The sequence below is a fragment of the Thunnus maccoyii genome, chromosome 11, assembly GCF_910596095.1.
Source record: "Thunnus maccoyii chromosome 11, fThuMac1.1, whole genome shotgun sequence".
Taxonomy (NCBI): domain Eukaryota; kingdom Metazoa; phylum Chordata; class Actinopteri; order Scombriformes; family Scombridae; genus Thunnus; species Thunnus maccoyii.
In genome coordinates, this window is record NC_056543.1 from 1,267,138 (window position 1) to 1,282,190 (window position 15,053).

Sequence of the window (15,053 nt, forward strand, 5' to 3'; positions counted from 1 at the left end):
CTGCAGGTTTGTGGATGTGCGCCGTGTGAACCGGAGCTGACCGTGCGGTGATTGTGCGGATCTGTCGGTGCTTCTCTCCGTTGTTACCGGACAGTGTCGGTGATGCAGGACGCGGCGGAGTGCGGGGTGTGCGGGGTGAAGGTGATGTGCCGCTTCAGGCCGCTGAACGACGCGGAGCGGAGCCGCGGAGACAAATACATCCCCAAATTTAACGGAGAGGACACGGTGGTGGTGGCGGTGAGTGCGCGTGCGTGCGTGTGTGCGTGTGTTTCCCGGTATAAACACTGAACAAAACGTCATTCCTGAGGTCCTGGTTCAGGTTTGGGTTCGGTTGTCCACAATGAATGGAAGTCAATGCAATGTCCTGACAAGGATAGCTGCACAAACCTGTGCGTGCGTGAGCGTGTGCGTGTGCGCGCGCGTGTGTATGTGTGTCCGCCCGTCCGCAACAATAGAGGAACACCGGAAGTTACCATCATCACACCTGTTATTGTTTTTAATGTAAAAAGATCAAATCATTAACAACAAATCATTAATTATTATCAATACATCTGCTGAGTATTTTCTATATTAATTGATTATTGATTTGGTGCATAAAATGGCTGAAAATAGTTTAAATGCAAATAAAACAGTCCTGAGTCATGTCTTCAGTTTCCTCTGCAGTGATTCATTGACTGATATTCTGTCAACGTTTTATTGATGATCTCAGTAGTTTCCAGTTAACTGACTAATCACAGTGACAGGAACTGATCACATGATAAATAAAAGATACAAAAACACAGAAACAAAAATATTTAAATAAATAAATAAATCATAGATGCATTTTATTACTTCATGAGCTCTGACTTTGTTTGAAAAACATTTTTATTTTAGTTTGAATAAAAACATAAAGAGAAAATCAGTGAACCAGTTTGTGAGTGATAATGATTTATTAATATCTGCTACATGTTTACTTTTATCAGGTGTAACGAAGGTTTTAATGTTAATAAATAATAGTTTCACTTCAGATCAGAAGAAGCATCAAGTTCAGTGATGTCAGTGGCAGAACTGGAGAAACGCTGCTCTGATCATCTGATGTCTTTATTTTAACGAGCTCGTTTCATCCTGTTTGTCCCGATGAAGGTCACATGACTCTGTCCCAGTTTCCTCCTGGATGGTTTCCAGTTGAACAGGCAGCTGAATCATCTGTAACGAGACAGGAAGGAGGAGACGTTTGTTTATCTCGGCTTCAGGTTGGATCTGAAGGCTGGAAGACGTCAGTGATCATCATGTTTCTTTACTCATTAAAGTTATAACAAACCCTGAAAACATGAAGGTCACAGATCCCTTCAAAAGATGACAACCTCTTTAAAGACACTTTAGTTTGAAACCTAGTTGTAGTTTTAGTGTCTGTAGTTTTGTCTGTTATTTAGGGGTGTGTGATATCTCCACATCTCCACTCTGCTGGAGAACTATGGGTAAAAGCGAGCTCACAGCAGAGCAAACTTTGTTTTTAACATTAAATGCTACGAACACAGCGAGCAGCGGCGCTTGTGTCGGTCCTCGCCACCTGTCTGAGCGGCGTTGTTATGGATCCCGCCGCTTCTGTCTGAAAGACACGCCCTGCGTAGCATTGAAGCGCTATGATTGGCCAGTCGTCCATGTTCGCGCCGCTAGCCAGCATGTTCAGTGGTTGCCTGGGAGACGTTAGTTCTGAAGGACGATGAGTTAACGGTTGTCTATGTATTCATGTATTATGTTTAGCTTGGAAAACAATGACCTGTGGCACTGAATGTTTCTCCATTATAACACCAGTCTGAGCATCGTCACGACGACAACTCACCAGTTAGCTCACAGGTGTGATGCTTGGTGTTTGTGAAATCTGGAGCAGGTTCAATGTCCTGCTATGAAGCTGCTCATCATGTGAAACTGACAGCTGGGCTGCAGGTAAACCGTTAGCGGTTAGCTAACGCCACCGTTAGCGGTTAGCTAACTGGTAAAAATCAACATGAAAAAGAATTGTGATATTTTTGCCATATCACCCATATTAGTGTCTGTAATTGTAGTTTAGTTCTGCAGCTGTAGTTGAGTGTCTGTAGTTGTAGTTATAGTGTCTGTAGTTGCAGTTTTAGTGCCTGTGGTTGTAGTTTAGTGTCCGTAGTTGTAGTTTAGTGTCTGTAGTTGTAGTTTAGTGTCCGTAGTTGTAGTTTAGTGTCTGTAGTTGTAGTTTTAGTGTCTAATTGTAATTTTAGTGTCTGTAGTTGTAGTTCTAGTGTCTGTAGTTGTAGTTTTAGTGTCTGTTGTTGTAGTTTACTGTCTGTAGTTGTAGTTTAGTGTCTTTAGTTGTAGTTTAGTGTCTAGTTGTAATTTTAGTATCTGTAGTTGTAGTTTACTGTCTGTAGTTGTAGTTTAGTGTCTTTAGTTGTAGTTTAGTGTCTAGTTGTAATTTTAGTATCTGTAGTTGTAGTTTACTGTCTGTAGTTGTAGTTTTAGTGTCTGTAGTTGTAGTTTAGTATCTGTAGTTGTAGTTTAGTGTCTGTAGTTGTAGTTTAGTGTCTGTACTTGCAGTTTTAGTGTCTGTAGTTGTAGTTTAGTGTCTGTACTTGCAGTTTTAGTGTCTGTAGTTGTAGTTTTAGTGTCTGTAGTTGTAGTTTAGTGTCTGTACTTGCAGTTTTAGTGTCTGTAGTTGTAGTTTAGTGTCTGTAGTTGTAGTTTTAGTGTCTGTAGTTGTAGTTTAGTGTCTGTAGTTGTAGTTTAGTGTCTAGTTGTAGTTTTAGTGTCTGTAGTTGTAGTTTAGTGTCTGTAGTTGTAGTTTTAGTGTCTGTTTTGTTTCGGTGTATTATTTTTCATGGAGGAAGCTGCGGATCTGTGTGCTTTATAGAGGTGGGGGTGGAGCTGCTGCAGGGTCCCATGGGAAATATTCCGTCTCCATGACAGCAGAGGCTGAAGGCCATTAGACGTCACATGATTGGCAGCAGAGCATCAATATGCGGCCTCAGGCCCTGATGTGGCCCTCTGGCGGACTCTGTCTGGTCCTCCAGATTAAAAAGAAAAAAGACGAATGAAAATGTTGAAGCTGAAGATTCTCATGTAAAATTCATGATGTGACTTTTATCCTGTGTGTGTGTGTGTGTGTGTGTGTGTGTGTGAGTGTGTGTGTGTGTGTGTGTGTGTGTGTGTGCGCGCGCGCATGTTTGTATGGTCGCGTGTGTGTGCAATCATCTTTCTTCCGTCTGATTGGTTCGGTCAGTCCAGACATCAGACATCTCCCAGTGGGATGCAGTTACCATGACAACAGGCATCTTATTGAAACATACAGACTGTGAGATTCAGCGTCTGAACACTGAACCTTCATGTGTATTCAGTGTTGGAGCTGAAACATCAATCAATCAGCTGATTGATTAGATCAATGATTCATCCTTCCAACTCTGTGTTTCTCCAGTCTCAGATTTTCAATTTTTCTGTTTTTTTTTCAGTTTTTTCAGTTTTGTGTCTTTATAAAGTGAAGATCTTTGAATCTTCAGATTATCAGTGAAACTAATAATCAATTTATCATGACAGAAGAATCACAGATAAGAACATCTGAATCCATTAATCGATTATATTTATATATTTTATATATATTAATCAATTAATTGTTGCAGCTCTCAATAGATGACTACTTTACTGGGGTTTTTACTGGTTTCACTGGTTAAATATGTCCAGTTCAACACAGGATGACTTTTTTTCTTTTTTTTACTCAAAGTCTTGACGATAAAAAATGAATTTATTTCAAATAAACAGTAACATCACAGGAATGTCAGAAACAGCAGCTTGTTTTTTTCGTCCATCCTGTCAGTCGTCATGGCGACAGGAACAGCTGAACTACTAATCAGTTAATGAAGCAGATAATCATATGATGAATCAATAATGAATAATAATCATTTTCAGAGGATTTTAATGATTGTTGACCTTCTGACCTTTTCTGTCCGATATCTCAGAGAACAATCACACGTTACATGTTACACGTTAAACATTACATGTAACATGTTACATGTTGCATCGACAACACAACTCTACACTCAGCAGCCTGTATTATTGAACACGTGTAACGGCTTTAAGATGAATAATCTTAAACCACTTTGTGACATTTAATCACTGAGTTCTCAGTATTCGTGTCACACACTGTGATTTATTTCCATGTAATGTTTTAGAGTCACATGACAAAGGCGTGTGCTCTGATTGGTGGCGTTTAGTCAGTAAATCCACTGAAGTGTGTGACTGGATGTTTGTGGTGATTCACCTGTTGACAGTGTGTGTACTTTCTTCCACACACACGTTAACGTTCAGTGAGTTCTGGTGTGTCCGGCGTCTGTTTGGACGCTGATAAAACCATCAAACAGTCCTCAGATCAGTTGAATGTCGGCAGATAAAGACTCGTCCTGTCTGTCACCAAACGATCCAACGTTCCTCCGTTTATAATATCACATAACCGAGGACTCCTTGATAGGCCACGCCCACTGCCGCCATGAAAATATTTCCACCACTTTGAATTGTTTGCTAAAATATTTCTCTCATTCTACATATTTCATCCAATCTTCACCAGTCATGATCATTATCATTGAACACATTCTGTCTGTCCGACGTTTAACAAGGTTTTACATAAACTGCCGTAACTGCAAAGTATCGTCCAGCTGCAGCCAGATCACAGGCGGCGCTACAGTATAATATAAAGTGAAATGACCACAGTGTTGTTGTCATTAATAAGAGCAAACTTGGTACATCGGTTCCCCGGAACACGTCACAACAACACAGTCAAACGTTGCACCGACTGCGCCACCATGTGGTCACTTTAACTGCAGCAAAGCTCAGTCAGCACAGAGTGAAACATGAAACAATGAATATTAGAGAATATTTGTCCATCGAGAGCACCGCTGCTGCGTCTCGTACATCTGTCAGCAGCTGCAGTCACATGCTCATGACCTTTAATGACCTCATGACCTTTAATGACCCCATGAACTTTCCTCCAGCGCCACCCTCAGGCCAAACTTCATACTGTAAAAATTAATAATTTGAGAAATACAGAAGCAGCTTCTCGTGTCGACTCAGTTTAACAGGTTTAACTCTGCAGCATCAGTCGATTAATCAATTACATTACAGATTACACAATCACAGATTATTAATCTGCAGCATCACTTTGGGCCTGAAGAAACTGATGGAGATCAGTTAACAGTTTTTTGATGTTATAAAGATGAAACGATTGATCGATCTGCTGATTATTGTCTGGATTCATTGATGATTTTTCTGTATTTTACTGTGACTGAAGAGAACGTTGATGTTTTTACAGAGTGGATGTCGACCCAACAGGCAGATTTCACCTGACAATAATAATAAAAATGGTATTTAATTACTAAATAAATAAACTTTAATAATCAGTTATTAACCATTTTAACTTCACTGGGTCACAAACTGCTGCTGGGCAGCTAAACTTCTTTGTTGGAAAATGATGAAGAATAATAATATAATTGTTTATAATCTTTATAAAAGGTGAGTCAGCGTCACACTAAACTGATTAACTCAGACTGTTATTTTGAAAGTGTGTTTCCTGTGTTGTAGGGGAAGCCGTATGTGTTTGACAGAGTCCTTCCTCCAATCACAGAGCAGCTTCAGGTGTACGACACCTGCGCCAAGCAGATCGTCAAAGGTGAGATTTAACCCTTTATACTCTGACTGTGCGTGATCTGCCTCGATGACTGATGATAAACTGTGGAAGTCCAAAACATGAGCTGAAAATATTTATTAATCAGTTGGTCAGTTGACAGAAAATGATTTATTATTAAATATTGTTCAAAGTTCTCTGGTTTCAGCAGGTAAATTGTGTTTCTTTCTGTCTCGTAACAGTAAATTAATTCTCTAGGTCAATAAAACAAAACGTGACAACGTCGACTTGAACTTAATGTATTATTATCTTTTTAAATCTTATAGACCAAATCATTCATCAAGGAATCAAGGAAATAACAGGCAGATTAATCAATAATGATTGATTATGAAAAGTAACAAGTGCACAAGAAAAACAGAAATATTCAGTCTGTTAAAACATGAAGAATAAAATGAAAACTGATCTTAAATGAGCTTCAATAAAATAAAGAAAAACATCAGAGATGTTGAAAATAAAACTTTATCGTTTCTAACGAAGAAGATGAATCTGCATTCAGTGTGTTTTACATTCAGTGTGTGTTGTTCAGTGTGTGTTTTACATTCAGTGTGTGTTGTTCAGTGTGTGTTTTACATTCAGTGTGTGTTGTTCAGTGTGTGTTTTACATTCAGTGTGTGTTGTTTAGTGTGTGTTTTACATTCAGTGTGTGTTGTTTAGTGTGTGTTTTACATTCAGTGTGTGTTGTTCAGTGTGTGTTGTTCAGTGTGTGTTTTACATTCAGTGTGTGTTGTTCAGTGTGTGTTGTTCAGTGTGTGTTGTTCAGTGTGTGTTGTTCAGTGTGTGTTGTTCAGTGTGTGTTTTACATTCAGTGTGTGTTGTTCAGTGTGTGTTGTTCAGTGTGTGTTTTACATTCAGTGTGTGTTGTTTAGTGTGTGTTTTACATTCAGTGTGTGTTGTTCAGTGTGTGTTGTTCAGTGTGTGTTTTACATTCAGTGTGTTGTTCAGTGTGTGTTGTTCAGTGTGTGTTTTACATTCAGTGTGTGTTGTTCAGTGTGTGTTGTTCAGTGTGTGTTGTTCAGTGTGTGTTGTTCAGTGTGTGTTTTACATTCAGTGTGTGTTGTTCAGTGTGTGTTTTACATTCAGTGTGTGTTGTTCAGTGTGTGTTTTACATTCAGTGTGTGTTGTTCAGTGTGTGTTGTTCAGTGTGTGTTGTTCAGTGTGTGTTTTACATTCAGTGTGTGTTGTTCAGTGTGTGTTTTACATTCAGTGTGTGTTGTTCAGTGTGTGTTTTACATTCAGTGTGTGTTGTTTAGTGTGTGTTTTACATTCAGTGTGTGTTGTTCAGTGTGTGTTTTACATTCAGTGTGTGTTGTTTAGTGTGTGTTTTACATTCAGTGTGTGTTGTTTAGTGTGTGTTTTACATTCAGTGTGTGTTGTTCAGTGTGTGTTTTACATTCAGTGTGTGTTGTTCAGTGTGTGTTGTTCAGTGTGTGTTGTTTAGTGTGTGTTTTACATTCAGTGTGTGTTGTTTAGTGTGTGTTTTACATTCAGTGTGTGTTGTTCAGTGTGTGTTTTACATTCAGTGTGTGTTGTTCAGTGTGTGTTTTACATTCAGTGTGTGTTGTTCAGTGTGTGTTTTACATTCAGTGTGTGTTGTGTGTGTTTCAGATGTTTTGGGAGGATATAATGGAACCATCTTTGCATACGGTCAGACGTCATCAGGGAAAACTCACACTATGGAGGTCAGTCTGACACATTCACTGTTTAATAATAACAGTAGTAGCAGTACTACAGTAGTAGTAGCAGTACTACAGTAGTAATAGTAACAGTACTACAGTAGTAGTAGCAGTACTGCATTAGTAATAGTAACAGTACTACAGTAGTAATAGTAACAGTACTACAGTAATAGTAACAGTACTACAGTAGTAATAGTAGCAGTACTACAGTAGTAATAGTAACAGTACTACAGTAATAGTAACAGTACTACAGTAGTAATAGTAACAGTACTACAGTAGTAATAGTAACAGTACTACAGTAGTAGTAGCAGTACTGCATTAGTAATAGTAACAGTACTACAGTAGTAATAGTAGCAGTACTACAGTAGTAGTAGCAGTACTGCATTAGTAATAGTAACAGTACTACAGTAGTAATAGTAGCAGTACTACAGTAGTAGTAGCAGTACTGCATTAGTAATAGTAACAGTACTACAGTAGTAATAGTAGCAGTACTACAGTAGTAGTAGCAGTACTACAGTAGTAATAGTAACAGTACTACAGTAGTAGTAGCAGTACTACAGTAGTAATAGTAACAGTACTACAGTAATAGTAGCAGTACTACAGTAGTAGTAGCAGTACTACAGTAGTAATAGTAACAGTACTACAGTAGTAATAGTAGCAGTACTACAGTAGTAGTAGCAGTGCTAGTTGTTATTGCAGCATTGTTTTATGTCATACTGTTCATGTGTTTCTTCTCTGTCTTTGTTTAAAATAATGAAAACACTAAATTGTCTCGTGTATTCTATCGTGTAAGTGTCGACTGTTGTTGTGAAACGTTTTTATGTTCAGGGGAAACTCCACGACCCTCGGCTGATGGGAATCATCCCTCGCATCGCCAGAGACATCTTTGACCACATCTACTCCATGGACGAGAACCTGGAGTTTCACATCAAGGTGATGATGTCATCTTCATACCGGTGACATCATCGGTCACCACACATGAAGTCTGTTTTACTGTTTTCACTCACCTAGTTTTAATATTTTGTATATATTTCTAATAGTCTTTGTGAACATTAGTGCCTCATTTAATTCCGGTTGAACTTTATTTCTGTTGCCTCGTTAGTTTGTTCTTCACCTGGAAGCACTTCCTGTAATCTGTATTAATATGAAAGGTGCTAGAATAACGTGTAATAAAATAAGTCAATATTATTATAAATAGTACGATAATATACATCATATAAACTGATTGATTTAGAAAGAACGTTAACTTCTGCAAAAAAGACCAATTTATAAATATGAAAACATATAAATTGATGTTATTGTTCGTGTTCAGTATATAAACAGTTAAATCTGATCTGTGGTCAGACGTCCTGCAGAGACCCAGCGAGGCGTTCACTGACCCGCCTGCTCTCCATATGTTCACTGTTCACCACATATCACATTATATCTCACATTATATCCTGCAACCACATTTCATTAAAAAACACATGAAAAGCTTTAAAATGATCTTTAAAATCTTTAGAATATAACATGACAAACATTTGTTAATTAACCACTTAAGCATTTGCAACACTTCCTGTGGTTGTTTCACAATAAAGTCCTTCCTGCTGCCCCAAAACCTGACAGACGAGTTTAATTCAGTTTAATTCTAGTTCAGTTTATTTACTATTTGCATGAATAACATGACAGAAAAACAAACAGAACACATTGAGTAAAAGGATTGTGACAGATTTAAAAAAGAAAGGCACTAATAAAAACATCTTAAATTAAAGTTTAACAGCACATAAACAGCTGATGCTGATGTTTCAGCAGTGATTAGACTTCAGCAGCATGAAAACTACCAAACAAACACACTATATATTACATTTCTTATAGTGTCTGAATCCAAATGTTAAAGGATCTGTTTGCTGACTCTCTGCAGGTGTCTTATTTTGAGATCTATCTGGATAAAATCAGAGACTTGCTGGATGGTGAGAAAACATTTAACATATATAATATTTATATTAAGTATATTAGTAAGTATTACATATATAATGGAGCAGAGTGTTGGAATAAAACGACCTGCTGACTGCTGTGATTCATGTTTCAGTGTCAAAGACGAACCTGGCCGTCCACGAGGACAAAAACAGGGTTCCCTTTGTGAAGGTACCTGCTGTATATTTATATTTATTTACCTGTATTTATATTTATTTATTTACCTGTATTTATATGAGCTGCTGTCAGTACTGCAGTAATAGTAGTTACTACAGTATCAGTTCATCAGTAATAATACTGTAACCGTAGTATCAGTACTGCAGTAATAGTACAGTGTAACACTGCGTTGGTGTGTTTCCTGTCAGGGCTGTACAGAGCGTTTCGTTTCCAGTCCGGAGGAGGTCATGGACGTCATCGACGAGGGAAAAGCAAACCGACACGTCGCTGTGACCAGTGAGTCTCCAACTGTACTACTGATACTACTGATAATACTGACAGTACTACTGATACTGGTCTGATAATACTCATACTACTATCACTACTAGTTGATTCAGTTCACATACACTCGTTAAACCCTGTAGACCACCATGATCCTCCAGGACAAACTTTAGACTCACTGGAGGTGAGAACCTGTTGTGGCTGTGATGAACAGTGCAGCCTGTAGGAGGCGCCAGCAGCTCTCTACTAACATACTAACGTGTACTTTTGTTCCTCCTGCAGACATGAACGAGCACAGCTCTCGCAGCCACAGCATCTTTCTGATCAACATTAAGCAGGAGAATGTGGAGACGGAGACCAAACTGTCAGGGAAACTTTACCTGGTCGACCTGGCAGGCAGCGAGAAGGTCACACTGTTCCCTCACACTCACCTTGTTCCTTCATATGGTCACATGTTGGTCACCTGTTGGTCACCTGTTGGTTACCCGCTGGTTACCTGTTGGTTACCTGTTGGTTACCTGTTGGTTACCTGTTGGTGACCTATTGGTTACCTATTGGTTACCTATTGGCCACCTGTTGGTCACCTGTTGGTCACCTATTGGTTACCTGTTGGTTACCTATTGGCCACCTGTTGGTCACCTGTTGGTCACCTATTGGTTACCTGTTGGTTACCTATTGGTTACCTGTTGGTCACCTATTGGTTACCTATTGGTCACCTGTTGGTCACCTGTTGGTCACCTGTTGGTTACCTATTGGTTACCTGTTGGTCACCTGTTGGTCACCTGTTGGTTACCTGTTGGTCACCTATTGGTTACCTTTTGGTCACCTGTTGGTCACCTGTTGGTTACCTGTTGGTCACCTGTTGGTTACCTGTTGGTTACCTGTTGGTCACCTGTTGGTCACCTATTGGTTACCTTTTGGTCACCTGTTGGTCACCTGTTGGTTACCTGTTGGTCACCTGTTGGTCACCTGTTGGTTACCTGTCGGTGACCTATTGGTTACCTTTTGGTCACCTGTTGGTCACCTGTTGGTTACCTGTTGGTCACCTGTTGGTTAACTGTTGGTTACCTATTGGTTACCTGTTGGTCACCTGTTGGTTACCTGTTGGTTACCTGTTGGTCACTTATTGGTTACCTGTTGGTCACCTGTTGGTCACTTATTGGTTACCTGTTGGTCACCTGTTGGTTAACTGTCGGTCACCTGTTGGTTACCTGTTGGTTAACTGTCGGTCACCTGTTGGTTACCTGTTGGTTAACTGTCAGTCACCTGTTGGTTACCTGTTGGTTACCTGTTGGTCACCTGTTGGTTACCTGTTGGTTAACTGTCGGTCACCTGTTGGTTAACTGTCAGTCACCTGTTGGTTACCTGTTGGTCACCTGTTGGTCACCTGTTGGTTAACTGTTGGTCACCTGTTGGTTAACTGTCAGTCACCTGTTGGTTACCTGTTGGTCACCTGTTGGTCACCTGTTGGTTAACTGTTGGTTACCTGTTGGTTACCTTTTGGTCACCTGTTGGTCACCTGTTAAGTCTCTGTACTGATGATATTGATGTTGTTGTCCAGGTGAGTAAGACTGGCGCAGAGGGCGCCGTGTTGGACGAAGCCAAGAACATCAACAAGTCTCTGTCTGCTCTCGGAAACGTCATTGCCGCCCTGAGCGAAGGAACGGTGAGTCTTCACTTCCTGTTTTCACACTTCAGTTTACTTCACTGTCTGTAGGAACAGAAAGTCTTGTTTGTCGTTATTTGATGTTATTTATTGATGTTTGTTGTTTTTTTGTAGAAAACCCACGTCCCGTACAGGGACAGTAAGATGACCCGGATCCTGCAGGACTCTCTGGGAGGAAACTGCCGAACCACCATCATCATCTGCTGCTCGCCGTCTGTTTACAACGAGGCTGAAACCAAATCAACCCTGATGTTCGGACAGAGGTACAGGAACTCACCTCATGCACTTCAAAATAAAAGACCTCAGCAATACTGTACAGTTATTAAAGAATTAAAAGTCATCTAACATTAAGTTATAATCTAAAGTAATTCATAGAATTGATCTCCCACTGATTCAGTTCTCATGTAATAAAGGTATAAAGACATGTCTGAGCATTAGTGGACTGTAATTCGTTTAAAACAGATGATCAAGAACGTACTTTATAAAAATAAATGAAGCAGCGTAGCGACACTGGGCTGATTGGACTCTGATTGCCAGAGTCAGAGGACTTATGAACTGTCTACTGACAGTAGCGCTCGCCTCCAGCCGACTGAGGAGACCAGCGTGTGTTTTGAAACCACTTCCTGTGTTGTTACTGTGTTTTAGGGCAAAGACCATTAAGAACACAGTGTCTGTGAACCTGGAGCTGACCGCCGAGGAGTGGAAGAAGAAGTATGAGAAGGAGAAAGAGAAGAACAGGAGTCTGAACATCGTGATCCAGAAACTGGAGAACGAGCTGAAACGCTGGAGGAAAGGTGACGAAAACAAAAACTGAAAACTATCAAATTCCACATCATAATTTAATTGTACATATTGTTAATGTTAGTGTATCAAAAACTGATGATTCAGACCCTCAGTCAGAGTATCTGACACAGAGAACTGATCTGATATCAGAGCTCTCTGTTTCCCACATTTAAAATCTGTAAACATTACTGCATCACACCAGGTACAATTCTGCTTTATTACTGCACAAACCCTCCTAATGATCAAATTTAGTTTCACAGATAAAGACCTGCTGAACGATAATGTCCTCCACCGCCTGATCTGTGATTGATGTGCTGTGATGTGTTTCTTAAAAACAGGCAGGGTAGACGTAGTATTCTTGTCCCTGAGTTGTTTGCAGGACCTTCTGTCAACAGTCTGTGCAGCCTGAGCAGTAAAACCTAAAACAGTCCATAAAGTGTCCACTAAAGCCGACTGCTGTGAGTTCAACGTCATTCATCTCTCAGCTGCATTTTAACAGCTGGAGGACAGTGTTGATTTCAGAAAACATCTCAGTCAAACTGGAACTAAGAAAGGATTTAAAAAGTAAGACGTCCTCCTGTAGGAATAACAGTCTGATGGACATCAAATAAAAGTATGAAGACTGAGGATGTTGGAACGAATATAAGGAGTCAAATATAAATCGAATAGTAAAAAACAAATGCTTCTGTTATATTTGATAAACAATAAAGTTTTCTATATACTTCATATATATATATTAATGTACTAACATTAACCTCTAATGTCATTATATCAGAAATGGCAGAAAGTGACATTCCCACAGAGATCACCACTCCCAAACATTTAAGAAGTGATGTATGGAAAAATTTTAGATTTCCATCAACAGACGGAAAAAATTTAAAAAGGCAACAGTAAAAGACTTGAGTCTGAGTGATCAGAGCTGCAGCTGCAGTTTGGGGTTTGGACACAGAGCTCCTCATTTGGTCTCACAGTGCATCCCGTCACAAATAATAACAAGCTGATGTGAGTTTATTTATATTTCAGTTTATATACAGTACGATGAAAGCTTATTTAATATTTGCATTTCAGTTAACGTTATTCATTTTATGCCTAAGCTTAATTATTACTTAATGAGAAAGTGATCACCTGTTTATTGGTAATGTTGGGACGCCCTCTAGTGGACAGAACGTATAACAACATGGCATTAGTAATGCAGCAGCCTGCTTGTGTAGGTACATAGTAAATATTAATAATAGGCTAAATTTGAGCATTAAAAATTCAAATATAATTCGAATATTTAAAATAATCAGGTATAAAATGGATTATAGAGGAAGATTAACATCATTAAAGGAGACGTGTCTGCTCTGTCTCCAGGTGTTACATAAACAGGCTCTTGTGTTGTTTCAGGAACAGGTGAGACATGAAATCTGACTCAGTAAGTCTTGATTGAACTTCATCAGACACCAGAACACAAATTTGTAATATGAACTTCTCCAGGTGAGTCTGTACCTGTGGATGAGCAGCTGAGCAGCAGAGCCAAGAAGAGCAGCAGTGACACCACCGCAGTGATTGAGAGCTTGGCCCCGCCCCCCGTCCCTCTGTCAGACGAGGAGAAGACACAATACGAGACGCTCATCACCGACCTGTACCATCAGCTGGACGACAAGGTGAGTCCCACCTGAACCATCAGCTGAGTCTCACCTGTAGCGTCGGAGCAGTTTGTTGTGTTGTGAAACTTTAACAGTTTCTGATTGGTGTTTCAGGACGAGGAGATCAACCATCACAGTCAGACAGCAGAGGCGCTGCAGCAGCAGCTCACTGATCAGGACGAGGTGAGTCTCACCTGAGAGTGTTCGAACCTCCGTTGTCTCATTTATGAATCAATCTGACCTCCCTCCACCTGTCCGTCATCCGTCCTCCCTCCAGCTGCTGGCGGGGAGCCGTCAGGACTACCAGCGTCTGCAGGAGGAGGTGTCGCGGCTGCATAGAGACAACGACTTGGCCAAAGAGGAGGTGAAGGAGGTGCTGCAGGCGCTGGAGGAGCTCGCCGTCAACTACGACCACAAGAGCCAGGAGGTGGAGAACAAGAGCCGCTGCAACGAGCAGCTGAACGAGGAGCTCGCACACAAAACTGTGAGTCCAACAGCAGAGTTGATGTCAGGATGAAGATCAGATATTGATGCATCTGATCACATGATTCTGTTAAATCCACTGAAGGGTTTGGTACCGTTCACATTTGAACTGATACCAGTACCTGGAGTTCAGTACCGGTACCCAACAGTATAGTTTGCAAGAGTGTAAATATAAACACAACTGGAGGCTGTAAAGGATGAAGTCTCATTGAGCCACTTTTTAGCAGTGGCTCAAATAAATAATATTTCTATTATTATTTCTATTATTTCTATCATATCTATCATTTCTGTGTCCTTCACGATCTCGCCACTAGATGGAGCCAAAGGAACATGTTTTCCTGTCATGTGAACATCTGGAAAGCTGCAGTTTCACTGAGATTTCAAAGTGGAACATCGACTCGAGTGTTTAATGCTGTTAGTTTTCTTTCTCTGTGGCTGAGCTGTGCATCTTCTGCTCCTGTGCTGTTCAGGTGAGTCTGGAGGCGGTGCAGAGGGAACTGTCCCACCTGCAGGAGCTCAGCTCTCATCACAAGAAGAGGTCAGCAGAGATCCTCAGTCTGCTGCTCAGAGACCTCAGCGACATCGGCAGCGTCCTCGGTACCACCGAGCTCAGAGCCGTAAGACACAAACTCTTCTTCTACTGTCACATTTCACTCACCATACTCAGCAGCACGTCAGCCGGTGTGGTCATGTTTGTAGAGGACCGCCACCACAGAAGAAGAGAAAACATACAATATGATAAACTCACAGAG

General features: G+C 40.4%; 2 protein-coding genes across 2 annotated transcripts in view; both read left to right on the forward strand.

Annotated features, from left to right (window-relative positions):
* Nucleotides 1-15,053, forward strand: part of LOC121907568 (interferon-induced protein 44-like) — a 198,666-nt gene that overhangs the window by 48,420 nt on the left and 135,193 nt on the right. The window lies entirely within an intron of this gene.
* Nucleotides 3-15,053, forward strand: part of LOC121907557 (kinesin heavy chain-like) — a 28,384-nt gene continuing 13,333 nt past the window's right edge. The window contains exons 1-15 of the mRNA XM_042427185.1: nucleotides 3-237; nucleotides 5,575-5,662; nucleotides 7,283-7,356; nucleotides 8,179-8,283; nucleotides 9,251-9,299; nucleotides 9,419-9,474; nucleotides 9,669-9,756; nucleotides 10,024-10,148; nucleotides 11,303-11,407; nucleotides 11,522-11,670; nucleotides 12,053-12,201; nucleotides 13,667-13,836; nucleotides 13,933-14,001; nucleotides 14,096-14,302; nucleotides 14,772-14,918. Coding sequence (XP_042283119.1) covers nucleotides 103-237; nucleotides 5,575-5,662; nucleotides 7,283-7,356; nucleotides 8,179-8,283; nucleotides 9,251-9,299; nucleotides 9,419-9,474; nucleotides 9,669-9,756; nucleotides 10,024-10,148; nucleotides 11,303-11,407; nucleotides 11,522-11,670; nucleotides 12,053-12,201; nucleotides 13,667-13,836; nucleotides 13,933-14,001; nucleotides 14,096-14,302; nucleotides 14,772-14,918 — 1,716 coding nt within the window. The 5' untranslated portion in view covers nucleotides 3-102. The remainder of the gene's footprint in view (nucleotides 238-5,574; nucleotides 5,663-7,282; nucleotides 7,357-8,178; nucleotides 8,284-9,250; nucleotides 9,300-9,418; nucleotides 9,475-9,668; nucleotides 9,757-10,023; nucleotides 10,149-11,302; nucleotides 11,408-11,521; nucleotides 11,671-12,052; nucleotides 12,202-13,666; nucleotides 13,837-13,932; nucleotides 14,002-14,095; nucleotides 14,303-14,771; nucleotides 14,919-15,053) is intronic.